This window comes from Canis lupus, chromosome 24 (assembly GCF_011100685.1).
Source record: "Canis lupus familiaris isolate Mischka breed German Shepherd chromosome 24, alternate assembly UU_Cfam_GSD_1.0, whole genome shotgun sequence".
NCBI lineage: Eukaryota > Metazoa > Chordata > Mammalia > Carnivora > Canidae > Canis > Canis lupus.
The window spans coordinates 27,729,568-27,743,760 of NC_049245.1; the positions used below are offsets into that span (position 1 = coordinate 27,729,568).

General features: G+C 45.9%; 1 protein-coding gene across 1 annotated transcript in view; it reads left to right on the forward strand.

Annotated features, from left to right (window-relative positions):
- The window catches only part of ACTR5 (actin related protein 5), a 36,638-nt gene that overhangs the window by 8,769 nt on the left and 13,676 nt on the right, over positions 1–14,193 (forward strand). The window contains exons 4-8 of the mRNA XM_038572993.1: positions 367–584; positions 1,261–1,443; positions 9,093–9,209; positions 9,955–10,094; positions 11,289–11,421. Coding sequence (XP_038428921.1) covers positions 367–584; positions 1,261–1,443; positions 9,093–9,209; positions 9,955–10,094; positions 11,289–11,421 — 791 coding nt within the window. The remainder of the gene's footprint in view (positions 1–366; positions 585–1,260; positions 1,444–9,092; positions 9,210–9,954; positions 10,095–11,288; positions 11,422–14,193) is intronic.

Genomic DNA, 14,193 nt, shown 5'->3' on the forward strand with positions numbered 1-14,193 from the left:
CATTGTTAGGGCTTTTTACTTTGAATTGTCAAACATATTTTAAAAGAACTCCAGAAGAGGTTAGTCTATCATGTTGACCGAGATTTTCATCATATCTATTGCTATTTCTTCATCCCTAAAGTTCCAAGTTTCTTTCTGTTATCAGGTCTGTCTGGCAAACCTTAGTTAGCAATATTTTGAGAACAGATCTGTAGGCATTACACATGTCCAGGTGTTATATCTGCGTTTTGTCACCGGGGTGGAGTCAGAGTTTGAGTGGACCGTGCTTTCTCTACCTTATCTGGATCTCAAAGCTTGGTATTAACTTTCTAATTTCTGTGCTAATAGTGTTTCCATTTTATAACTTCCAAAATTATTTCTCCAAAGAACTGCAAAAATGGAGATGCCCTGATTATTACGAAAACAATGTCCACAAGATGCAGCTCCCGTTCTCTAGCAAGCTCCTGGGCAGCACTCTGAGCTCTGAGGAGAAGCAGGAGAGGCGGCAGCAGCAGCTGCGGCGCCTGCAGGAGCTCAATGCCCGCCGGCGGGAGGAGAAGCTGCAGCTGGACCAGGAGCGGCTGGACAGACTGCTCTATGTGCAGGTGCGTGTGCATCCCAGGAGGGCGCTGCAGCCTTTGCACAGGCGGTCCCAGAAAGGTTTCTTCCTAGATCTTCTTCCTCAGCCAAGAAATGCAGTGACTGTCTGAGTTCCCCTTGCGGTCAAGGAGGACTCGAGGGTTCTCAGTGTGGAGCTCCTCAGCACAGAGGAGTCATGCTGCATACAGAGCAGCAGGTATCTCTGAGAGAGTTGTGGGCTTGGTCTTCACCGATTTACTTTGGCCTTATAATCTGCTTTGTCTTATAACTTTTGAATTGAAGTGTAGCGCACGTCCACAAATCTATAGTGTGTAGCTTGATGGATTGTCACAACGTGAGACACAATGTATATCTGCCATCCAGAGCACTGGCATCCCAGAGACCTCCTGCATATCCCTTCTTAGCCAATACATTTCTGACATCCGTCACCATAGATTAGTTTTGCCTATTCAGATGGTGCTGAGACTGTAATACGATGCAGCCTAGAGACAGCTAGGGAAGAGGGTGGTGTGTGAACTGTGGGTGGGAGGTGAGATTTTGTGGAGGGGCAGGCTAGGGGAGTTGTGGGAGCCCTTCCTGCTGTAGTTTTCCTCTGTTTAGCTTCCAAACTACTTCTTTTTCCTTCCTGTTTGTGATTGTGTTGTCATCTTTGAAGATGAATTGCAGCTGCTCTGGTTTTAGGAACTTTTAGAGGATGGCCAGATGGATCAGTTTCACAAAGCTCTGGTAGAGCTGAACATGGACTCCCCGGAAGAACTGCAGTCCTACATACAGAAACTCAGCTCAGCAGTGGAGCAGGCAAAGCAGAAAATCCTCCAAGCAGAAGTCACCCTTGAGGTGGATGTGGTGGACAGCAAGCCTGAGGTACCAGGGGCCTTGGGAGGAGGGTCCCATAGGGTCGTTTAACCTGAGGGCAGGAGGGAGGACTATCTTGAGAAGGCTGACCTCAAAGAGGTATGACCAGACTTGGAAAGCAGCATGGTGAGTGCCGTCCATGGGGACATGGACAGGGCAGAGAGGCACTGACCTTGTGCTGACTGAAGTTTGTACCCAAGGGTGAGTCACCCTGTAGATTTCTGGCTCCCCTGGGAGGGGCATCTGTGCATGTAGAGTAGAAAGAACATTCACGCACCAGCCATGTGGTGCCATCTTGAATCTGAACATTCTTCTAATGGTTATTTGCGGTTAGTCACACACTCCCTTCTACTTTTCCTCATATTTTCTTAAATATATTGTGGTTGATGTTTCACTTACTTTCTTTCCATCGTGAAGTCCCCCCAAGGACAGGGGTCATGCTTCATAATAGTTGATGGATTTTTTACAGCACCTAGTAGATGTGCTTAATAAAATGTCCATGCGTTGATTTAGCCATGACTAAAACTGTTTGAATAAGCTCTTCAGTGTTCTCTGTCTTCTCCTTTTTGTTTCCATGCCAGTGGAGTGTTAATAAGTGTTGATATGGCATCAAGGCAAGTGGCAGGCTGAGATAGGGCCCAAGGTGATGCACACCCTCACACTGGGCGCTGCACACCCATACACACGAGTTGACTTGCTTGGCTTTAGAACTGGAAGAAAGTGTTAGTAAGTGTGTGCATGTCCTAAATCTGTCTGCTCTGGAGTTCTAAGACAAAGGACTTGTTCATTGACTTGTGACATTTCTGGGCCAGGATTAACCATTCTAGCTTGGTAGGTTTTTGTTTTTAAATCAACTTTCTTTAAATTCTAAAACCTATACATTTAGAAAGAAGCAGTCCCATGGAAAAATCCAGTTTGGTGCTAGGCGTGGTGTGGCTGCTTGCCAGTGACTTCAGAGGTGTCTTTGGCTCAGCAGGAAGCCTGTGCTTGCTCTGACTCTCAGCTGGAGGCTCACTTACACACTTGCTGCACTCAGCCTCCATCTCCAGCTCTCCAAATACCTGAGATTCCCTGAGGCCAACAGCCAGCCAGGGCATGCATGTCAGAGCAGACCCCGAGTCCAGCTTCCTGGACACAGCTTCCCAGGATGGCTAGAGTGTGGGTGAGGGGCCATGACTGCCGTCTTACTCTGGAGTGGTATCCCAGGTCAGCTTCCCCGATTCCCTGTTGTGCTTTGGATCTCAGCTGTTTACTGGGGTCCAGACCCATGTTGCCTTTGTTGTGTATTCCCCCTTGTTCAGTTCTTACCGTGCTTAATGTGCTAGTAGGACATCAGCATCTTTATACCAAAGATGTATCAATAAGCCACTGGCAAGCGAGGAATTTCAGATTTTTTTTTTTTTTTTTTTTTTTTTTGAGAAAGAGAATGCAAGCAAGGGTAGAGGGAGAGGGCGAAATAGACTCTCCTGAGCAGGGAGCCCAATGTGGGGTTTGATCCCAGGATCCTGACATCATGACTTGAGCCAAAGGCAGACGTCTACTCAGTCATCTGAGCCACCCAGGCACCCCGGGATTTCAGATTTCAAAAGAAAAGCCCCAAACAACTATAAAATGTGATTCGTAAGCAGTTGAGAGCTAGTTTTTCCTTCTCTTTGTGGATTTTTCTGTATTTGTTGCAGGCTGTGAGTCAGCCACTCCTTCATGCAGTTAGCAGGTACTTGTTAAGTCCCCACTTCCTTCCGTGCTCTGGGGATAATATTCAAATCTCTCTGGGCTTGGGGAGGTTTTGAAATTTTGGACTTTCAGTAGTTTCTCTGTATACAACAAATTTAATGAGTTGATCTGTCCTCAAAGCATGAGGGTCAGTCAGCATTTATTGAGGGTGAGTGTGATTAGGGTCAGTTACAGTAATTTCATGGGATAAATGTGACCACGACACTGGCTGGCTAGTTCTACCTTTCAAAACGTATTTATGGTGTTTTCCGGCAATGTAATTTGTTTAGAATGGAGAGAATGGATTTATGTGGATCAAAGTTCATATTGAAATACCATCCAAGTAGTAATGGCTAAATTGGATTAATCCAGCAAAATTTTTAACTGAAGTGTTTTCTGAAATCCATTTTTTCCCCATAGACCAGTCCATTTCAACACTTGCTATTCTGCAAGTATTCTGATGAGGATATTGTAAAGGAGTGGGCTTGTCAGCATTCCTAATGAAGTATTTAAACTAGAGGATGTTGGCTTTCCATCACTAAGTACAGCAATGGCGTTGGGGGCAGGGCATAGTTTTAGAGCACCATCACTTTTTGGAGAATACAATGAGCTTAATATATAAAGTTCTCTTGCCTGATTAGCCAAGATCAGAGCTGGCCTCTGCTTGTTCTTATGCCACTCCATCAAGACTATTCCAGGGAACCATGCCGCATCTTCTCTCATGTGCTTTGGCAAACTGTCATTCTGTTCAGTTCCAAAAGAATGGCTATTTGTGTTCCTGAATGCTACACAATACATGTGGACACTCTGGCAAACCCTAGAAGGCGAGAAGCCAGCCGTGGTAGAGAAATCTGTTCTCTCTAGCATGCCCATTGTCTGCTTTGAAATCATTGGCTTTGGGGCAGCCTGGGTGGCTCAGTGGTTTAGCACCGCCTTCAGCCCATGGCATGATCCTGGAGACCCGGGATTGAGTCCCACGTCGGGCTCGTGCATGGAGCCTGCTTCTCCCTCTGCCTGTGTCTCGGCCTTTCTCTCTCTCTCTCTCTCTCTCTCTCTTTCTCTCTCTCTCTCTCTGTCTCTCATGAATAAATGAATAAAATCTTTAAAAGAAATCATTGGCTTTATTTCTCTGTGAGTCATATGAATTAGGATGAGTAAAATATCTTTTTATCATTTCTAGTGAAACTGAGAAGTGATCTTTAAGTAGCATGCTTCTGAGTATAGCTAGATGAAGGTGGATGATGATGTTTTTGCTATAGCTGAAGAAGTCTTTTGAAACTTGAACATTTTATAATCTGCTGTTCCAAGGAAATTAAAGGGTATATCCCAGGGGCTCACCACACACACAGTAATAGGCATGGTATGCTAGGTACTAGTGACATAGATTAACATACATTTTCTGCATCTTTCATTTACCTGAAAAAATGAGGATATTGTATTATACTTAGCTGACTGTAATGAAGCTTATCTGGTATGATGGTAGATGTGTGTGAGAATATAGATGAAGTTTTGAGAAAGGATTGGTATATTTGAGGTGGGCCCTGAAAGATTGTAGATTTCAATAGGTAGCAAATAAGGGAAGGACATCATAGATTGAGACATTTAGATGCAAAGAAGGATGCATGCAGGGAGCATGGTAGGTTTAGTGTGCAGCGTGGGAGATGAAGCAGGGAAGGGAGGCAGAGGCCAGCCTACAAAGGTCTTTATCAGTCAGCCTTCACACAGAGCCTTCAAAGGATGTCCAGCAAGGAAATAATCTAAGGAGACTTTATGTTAGGAAAGTAACTAGTGACAGTTAGGATGATGGGAGGGGTGAAGCTTGGGGTGGGAAGGCAGGTATAAATGTGTTGTAATCCGGAAGAGAGCTGATGTGGGAAGGGTGGGAGAGCAGCCATGGGGGTGGAAGGTAGAGGAGACACTTCAGAGGTAGCATCCAGGATTTTTGGTGCCACTTTTTTTTTTTTTTTAATTTTTTATTTATTTACGATAGTCACACACAGATTGAGAGAGAGAGAGAGAGAGGCAGAGACACAGGCAGAGAGAGAAGCAGGCTCCATGCACCGGGAGCCCGATGTGGGATTCGATCCCGGGTCTCCAGGATCGCGCCCTGAGCCAAAGGCAGGCGCCAAACCGCTGCGCCACCCAGGGATCCCCTTTTGGTGCCACTTAGTGGATGTGTTGACAGAGTGGCAGTTGCTGATAATAGAACATGTGACATGTGCCAGACCCTGTGCTGAGCACTTCTGCAAGTGTTATCTTGATTAATTTTCACAATTCTGTGAGTACTATTATATATCTGTTTGACAGAGAAGGAGGCTGAGATTCAGGGAAGTAAAGGAATTTGCCCAAGGTTTCACAGCTACAGGTAGTGCAGCTGAGGTTCAGACCCAGGCCATCCAAGTGCAGATTCACTCTGGTCCCATGAGGGTCCCACAAGGGTCCCACAGAGGCCCCACAGAGGCCCCATGGAGGCCCCACAGAGGCTATCCTGAAAGGCAGAGGCTGGAGGTAATGCCTTTGGTTTGAGTGCCTTATCTTTAGAGTCTCTGTGGGACTTAAGATGAAATTTGCCAGGACCCTGCTGTGGAAGGACCTAGTATTGCATGGGGAAGGCCACTCCTTAGAATTCTGAGGGTGGAGGAAAAGCCAGGGTAAGAGACCGAGGAAGAGCTGAAAGAGCAGCAGGGTTACTGGGAGCATCGTAAGAGCTTGGGTGGTGGGCTCAGCCTAGAGTGGGTGATGACACTGGAGCGTGGAAGGACAGGAGGAAAGGTAAAGAGGTGGGGTGCAGGATAAATAGGCAGTGGGCTTTCTGAAGCACCTGAGGCCATCTGCTAAGAACTGCCAGTGGTGACTAAAAGTGGGGGCTGCGGAGAAGTGCTGGGAGGGCTTGCAGACACCTGCTCTGGGGAATGCACGAGGAAGCCGAAGAGGATGGCAGGCCCTCCAGCAGCAGCCTGGGGCTTTCTCCACTCCTGCTCACAAGAAGTGTATTTCACTTATCTGTTGCTGTGTTGAAAAACTACTCTAAACTTAGTAGCATAAAATGATGACCATTGTGTTGTGCTCCCAAATATGATGGGTCAGGAATTCAGAGTGTAGTAGGGATCTCTGCTCTGTGACACTTGGGGCCTCATCTGGGAAGACTTGAACAGCTAGGGACTGGGATCCCTGGAGGGCTTTTCACTTAGCTGGCATCTGGGTTGGGATGACTCCAAGGCCATGCTTAGCAGAATGCTGGACCTGAGCACCCATGTGGGGTCTGTCTATGTGCCTTGGACTTCTCAGCATGGTAACTGGCTTCTAGGAGGGAGCTCCCCAAGAGAGAGTAGCCAGAGAGCCAGTGTTTCAGAGGTCAAGGTGAAGGGAGCTGTGTGGCCTTTTATGACCTCACATAGGAAGTCACATGATACCACTTGTGTCAGCTCTAATGGTTGGAGTCTCACAGGTCCCTGCTAAGATTTGAGGGGAGGAAATAAGCCCCATCCCTTTGTGGGGAGTGTCAAAATCCCCTGGAGGAAGAGCATGTAGGATGGAAGATACCGTTGTCATGGTTTTTGAAAAATACAGCCTGCCTCAGAGCAGAAGAGGAATGAGCCTATGGGTGGGATCCTACCCTTTAGGATCTGAGAGTGGCTGTTGGAGCAGCACAGCGGTAGAGTAGGATTGGAGGGTGGCAGCTATGATCAGGCTCCTGGGTGGGTAGAGGAAGCTGTGAATGCACAAGGGAGGTCATCCCTGGGAGGTCGGAGAGGTCAGGAGTGGAGGTTGGGATAGAAGATGAGTCAGACCGAGGTGTGGGGAGTAGAGCAGTAGGTAGGAGGTAACTCTGGAGCCTAGGGCTAGCCTTTACTCATTATTTGGAGAAAGGATCCACAAGTATTGCCTGTAGTTATTTTAAATACACAAGTGACATATGTGTGCCTCCAACCTGGTATTGTAACAGTTAAGGGACCAGAATGAGTGCCTAGTTGAAAGAAGGAAGAAGTGTTCACTTGTCACCCCACCACTGCCCTAGGGGTATGCCCTAGGAGGAGGAGGAAATATGCTCAGACTATACCATTGTGACATTAAATAAATCTTTGGTTGCCATTGAGAGCTGGACTGATGTGACCCCAAAGCCTCCCTTCTTTCTGTAACACCACAGTGCTCCTGGTTGCCAGTTGCCCTGGATGACGAGCCACCAAATGAGGGAGAACTTTCACGATCTGTTTCTGATCCTCTCTTGGGACCCCTGAGTTTAGTGCTGAGTTAGAACAGGCCCAAGCATTCCCAGGGTTGTGGCTTCTTTCTGGGAGATCAGAGTCTTCCAGACTAGACTGCAGACCTCCAGGGGAGTGTCTTCTCATGTGCTTCGCAGCCCGTCCTGGGGTAGAGAAGCCTGCCATTTCGCTCAGCTGGCCTTGCTGCTGCTTGTAAAATCTTTTGTTCTCCTGTTCACTGTGACCTCAGATCTTTTCCATACTCGCAGAGCCCAGTTGTCCTGCTGCACTCAGACTCATGATGTCTAGAAGTTTAGCTTGAGGCAGGTCCAAGACTTTGGAGCTAAACCATCTGTCTTGGGCCAAGCTTCCAACACTTAGTAGTGTGACGTGATCTTGGGCAAGTGTTGATCCTCTGTGGAGCCCATTTCCTCACACCTGAAGCATAGTAGTCATCTCCACAGGGAGGATTGTGCAAGTATCAGGTTTTCTGCTCCTGAATTGGATGCAGTATTCAGATGGCTCTCACCTCCTTCCCTGAAAGCAAAGTCCATGGATTCTTGCCTCCCAGCCTACCTTCTTCTCTCCTTAAGTTACCTACTTCCAAACTAGTTCTTCTCTTCCTGTTCTCTAGTCTCAGATGAAATGTTCCCCGTCCTTTCCAGGGTTCACCCTCTCCTTAAATTTGGTAGAATTCTTTATATTGAACAGAATTTAGGATACATTATCCCTCATTCTATAAGCCATATATGCGTGTAACTGTTCTGGTGGGTGTGCACCGCAGGAGTGTTGAAGGGCATTCCCTTAAGAGTGAGTTTGAGGGATGCCTGAGTGACTCAGTCGGCTGAGTGTTCAACTCTTGATTTTGGCTCAGGTCATAATCTCAGGGTCCTGAGATTGAGCCCTGCATCAGGCTCTACACACCATGGAGCCTGCTTGGGATTCTCTGTCCCTCTGCGCCTCCCTGCTCCTGTGCACTCTCTGTCTCTTTAAAAATTAAAAAAAAACAAAAAACAACAAAAAAACACCTTTAAAAAAAGTGAGTTTGAATGCTAATTTACATTGGCAATATATGTGGCAATGTTCTAGAGAAGTGTACTTAAGTGCTCTGAATTATATTGGTAATTTGTGCACTTCATAGATTTCCAAGGGTAAGGCTGACCTCAGAGGGCTTGTACCCCACGCAGGGACCTCCCTTCAGCATGCCAGGTGGATAGTACCGAGTCAGCTTGCGTCCTCCCCAAGACCTTCTCGTAAGACAGTCCTTTTTACGACAGCTGTCATTGTTAGAGCATTCTTCCATGGAATTTCTTCCTGTAACTTCTCCCCCTTGAGTCCAGAAGGTGAAACTCCTCTGCCTTTCACATGGCAGAATGACAGATGGCTAGAGATGTCACCTAGAACCACACTACCCCTGCTCAGATTCTCTTGTTCAGGTCAAAATTACAGTATGTCCTAAGTCCGGTGTTGGGGGTTCTGCCAGCGTGAGTTGAATCCACTTAGGTTCACTGTGGCTGAAGAGGGAAGCCCATTGTGCTGGGTGCCAGAGTCGCAAAGCTCTCTGCTGCCTCGGGAGCTTTTAGTCTTTTTTTTTTTTAATAGTTTAGAAAAATTTTAATAATTTTTACACAAACTTCGAGGACATTGAACAAAACACCAATTCTTGTTCGTGACTGTGAACTGATAGAGTGAAGGCCTTCTTAAATTACAGGTGCTGTTTTGTTCTGTTTCTTCTGTTCTTAGACCCCTGACCTAGAGCAGCTGGAGCCATCTCTGGAAGATGTGGAAAGCATCAATGATTTTGAACCCTTGTTTTCAGAGGAAACCCCTGAAGTGGAGAAGCCAGTCACCACTGTCCAGGTTGGGTTCCTGTAGCCTGCACCATGTTTCTGCTTTGAAACCATTGATAAAAACAACTAGTCTGGTCTAGTCTGCTTCTTTAGGAATATTTTTGCAAACAAACAAACAAACAAACAAAATCCAGTTTTATTTTCTAGAATGTTGGTGGGCTAGGGTACAAATACTAAAACATCTGAAGTCAGGGCTTTTCTTATTGATTGAGGTTCCAGCACTAAGATTGTGAACCTGTGGGAAACAGTCTCCCTTGGAAGAAATATTTTGGCAAGTAATTGAGGACTTTAGACCTGAAGCCTAGCTTTAATGGTTTCATTTATATTTAAGCCAGTGTAATTATGCTTAGTCCCCATTTGGGCCTAAGTTTCTGTCATTGCAAATGGCAATCAGACAGACTGACCTGAGTCTGAGACTCACTGGGGAGAGCGCTTTCTCTGCTGTGTAGCGACTGGGCTGCTGAGCAGGGTGCTGGCTGGAGGTTTGGTCTTGCAGTGCTGGTCCTTTCCACTGCTCTTCTTCTGATATCTCTTTCCCTGTAATGCAGAAACCATTTCATCATGCAAAGTTGAAGGTATTTGTAATACAGAGGTGGGAGAAAGACCGAAAATGGGATTATCCTATCAGGAGAGTTAGGGAGAGGTTATTCTGGCAGGAACAAAGAACAGAAGCTATGTTGGAATAAGAAATACTGGCAACTAGAATGTTTGTCACTGTGGCCTAAAAATATCTTCTAAACCTTGGGTTTTTAAAGCCCGTGTTTAACTTGGCAGCCTATCATCAGCTGTTTGTTGGGACAGAAAGAATTCGAGCTCCAGAAATTATCTTCCAGCCGTCCCTCATAGGGGAAGAGCAGGCTGGGATAGCAGAGACCCTTCAGTACATCCTGGACAGGTGAGATTAAACCTCCTTTTCCTTCCATCTTCCAGAACCATTTCCTTGGATTTGACACTGAATGGTAGATGAGATGGTTGGGCATTTGAAAATCTGTTTCATGCCCTCCTTTTCATTGACTTGCTGTGTTCTGATAGTATTCTTTAACTTTCCCCAGCCCTGGCATGTCACAGGGGCTCTGTAATTCTTTTCTGAAAATGTAAATGTTCAGTTGATTTGAGGAGCTTTAAGAAATTCTTTGATGTTTAAGCAATACAGTAATGTACATGCATTGGTTTTCATATAAACCTTTACATTATCGAAGACTAGTGATTTTTAAGTACCCTTAAAATTTGCAGAGCTTATGAGTTTTTTTCCTCTTTGCCGACATTATATTTAAGAGTTTGTACTTCTATAAACTGCTCCTTTCCCATCCCATTTATATAGGCATTTTTCCTGCAGTGTGAGTTTTCATAATTCAAGCTGGACAAGTGGAGAGCATGATTTGTAGTTTCCTGACTGCTGTTGATTGAAACAGAATGAAAACTGGCACCTAGCAAGGAAGAAAAGCTATTGTGGCCACTTCGAGTGGCTTTGAGCTTTGTCTCAATGGGAAAGTACTCAAACATGTATAAGTTAAAGCTGTTATTTTTTAAAAAAAGAAAAAAGAAAAAAACGCAGGTGGAGGGATGGGTCAGCAAAAGTAAGGCAGGACTTTTTGGGGTAATGGAAATATCTGTATTTTGATTGTAGTCATTACCTTTGTCAGACTTTATCAGAATGTTTGGAAATCAGTCCTCCATAAAGTCCGTTCTTTTAAAAAGTGTGTTAAGAGGCATAAAACTTGTAATCCTACTAAGGAAGTGAATTCTGCAAAATCGTAAATGACAAATGGAAGTTTTGTGGGTTTTTTTTTAAGATTTATTTATATATTTTAAAAGATGGGGAGGGGCAAAGGCAGAGGGAAAGAGAATCTCAAGCAGGCTCCATCCCCAGCATGGAGCCTGATGTAGAGCTCAGTCTCATGACCTGAGTTGAGTTGAGAGTTGGATGCTTAACTGACTGAGCTGCCTGGTGCCCCAGGAAGTTTTTAAAAACACTTTATGTGCAGATTTCTGTTTTTTGGCAAGACCTTACATTTCTTACATTTCTACATTGGCATTCTCTGATCCTACGTTGGTAAGACTATGCCAGAAGGAATCATCTCTCTCCTAGATACTCAAAGGATGTTCAGGACTTGCTGGTTCAGAACGTTTTCCTCACCGGTGGAAACATGATGTACCCTGGGATGAAAAGTAGAATTGAGAAGGAGTTGTTGGAGATGAGGCCCTTCCAGTCTGCTTTTAAGGTACTGCTTGCTCATATAACCAGCTGTTTTGTAAATAGCATTAGTTATTCGTTTTCTGATTGCAAAAGTCATAAATATGGTGTAGGGGAGGGAAATTACTTCTAGTTCCATCATCCAGAAATATCTACTGTTAACATTTTTTGGTTTTTTTCTGGTCTTTGATATGTGTTGAATTTTTAAAGCAGAATGGGAATCATGTTTTATGTATTTCTCTGTTGTTGTTTTTTAACTGAAAAAAGACATGCATCTAATAAAATTTGGGGACTACAAGGAGTACACACTGAAGAGTAGTCATTCTCTTCGCCCCCCCTCCATTCTACAGGCAAAGCTTCTCTTGTGCAGATTCTTTGTATATGAGTGTAACCTGCCTGTAACCTGCATTTCCTTAAATCGCCATGAGCGTTTTCCCATGTCATTATTTTTTCAAAATACTTTTTTTTTCCCTGAATGGTGTTTATGCCCCATAGTGTATCTCCCAAATCTCTGATCACTAGGAGACATGGTCTGAGCCCCCATAGAGGACAGGCACCTTGCAGCTGCTAAGATGCCTAGTCACAGCCCTTAGCTGCAGGGAATTTACTACCTGAGGGGCAGCAGCCAATTAAATAGACCGTGATATTCCAGAACATGATGGACATCCATGCACGGGCATCTGCCTGTCTTGGAGTTCAGGAGGGGTTCAGACCTGAGTCCCTAGGATGAGAAAGTGTGTGCCATGTAGACGGTGTGGAGTGGGGTGGGATGGAGGGAGCATTCCAGAGAGGGACCTAGCATGAGCAAAGGTTCAGGGACCAGAAGCCTGCTGAGGGACTGAGGTACAGTGGAGTGTGGCTGGAGCGTAGGGCCGCTAAAGAGGAGTGGAGGGGGGTGCGGTGGAGAGGTCAGCAGGGCCCATACATCCTGCTGAGGCTGATCTTGGTTTCCTGCTGTATGATGTATTTATTACACATTCACGGCATGGTCTTTGGGCTCTGGTCCTGACTCCATTACCACTCTTACTGAATTTTGCCAGGCCTTTGTTTTGTCAGTGGTGCAAAGGGATAATCAGAGCTCCTGTGACCAGGATTCACTGTGCTAGTGCAGGTCTAGTGCTCAGCATAGGGCCTGTACAAAGTGCACACTTAAGATGTGAGCTGTTGTATAGAGTAGGAACCTAGGACCACCCCAGGTTCCATGATTTGCTAGGAGGACTCACAGGAATCATATACACACACACACACACACACACACACACTACATAATCACGTATCATACTTGTATATAATCATGCTCATGGCTATGACTTGAAAGGAGACAAAGCAAAATCAGTAAAGAAAAGGTGTATGGCGTGAAGTCAGGGGAAAGCGGATAATGAGCTCTGGGAGTCCTTACCCAGTGGAGTCACACAGGACATAGCAGTGAGCCGTGACAACACATGTGAAATGTCAACAATCAGGGAAGCTCATTAGAGACTCAGTGCCCAGGGTTTTTATTGAGGGCTGATCATTTAGGTACCCCCTGCCTGGCACATATCCAAATTCTAGACTCACAGAAGGAAGCTGGTGTTCAGCATAAACTACATTATTTGTCTAAACATCAGGAGAGTGAGCTGCTCTTACCAGTCAGGATGGAAGCCCCCCTGAAATCCAAGTTTGAATGTGCCAGCCAAGGACAGCCTCGTGAGCAGTTAGGCCTGCAGGTTAACTCTTTCTTGCACAGCTCTTGTTACTGTTAGGCCCCATGACACCATAAAGGAGTCTAAGCAGGGGAATCATTTTGTTTAGTTTGAATTTTAGGAAGCTGTTTTTGACTTGTGGAAAATAGGGTATCAGGTATCTATGTGAAATATCAGAAGCAGGAGGTCAGTTAGGACGCAGCTCCCAGGTTTCAGGATGGAGTCCTCATTCCACCAGTTGCAGCGTCTCCTATGATCTGACCTTGAATTACTCCAGCATCACCTCTCATCACTTCCCCTTCCACCCTGTACTTTGTTCCCCAATACATCATGTTTCCTTGCCTCAGGGCATTTGCACCTGCTGGTTCCCTTTGCCTGGAATCCTCTTCCCAGCTTGATACTCATGTCTCTCATGGCTGGCTTAGATGTCACATCTGCCAGAAGCCTTCCCTGTCCTTCCCTGTATTCCTTACACACCTCTATTAGGGAGGACAGACTGTCTTGTGAATTGTGCCCCAGGTCTTGGTTCAGTGTCACTGGGTGGCTATGCAGGAAATATGCAGTAGGTTTTGGGAGAGGACAGGAAGGAGTTGATGTGGCAGAGATTAGGGGAGTGAAGTTGTAAGAACTGAATAACAGGTTGGATTTAGGGAGAAAAGTGTGGGACCCAAGACCGTTCCTACGCTCTAGGTTGTCCCGCAACTGGTGGGACAAATACAGCATTCCTTAGACTAGGAAATGGGAGATGAAGAGAAGGCTCGTGGGTGGAGAATGAGTTCCACTTCTGAGGCGGGTTGAGTTGGATTTCCAGTGGGATGCCCAGGAAGCAATGACTCATAGCCAGCTGCTGAGTGCTGGAGAAAGGAAAGCAGAAGGGTGGACTCAGATCCCCCAGCACAAACTGTGTTGTCAGTGGGCACCGTTTGGAGGATAGAGATGTCCATGATTAGGCCTTACATAACATCAGCATTTAAGGTCTTGGGAGGGTGGGGGTACCCATGAAGGAGGCTGAGGAAGAGAGGCAGGAGGAGGGCCAGACCCTGTGGGGGGTGGTGGTGACGGTACAGAAAGTGAGTGCAGGTGCGCGCTGGCAAACTTGACTTGTGATGACATAACAC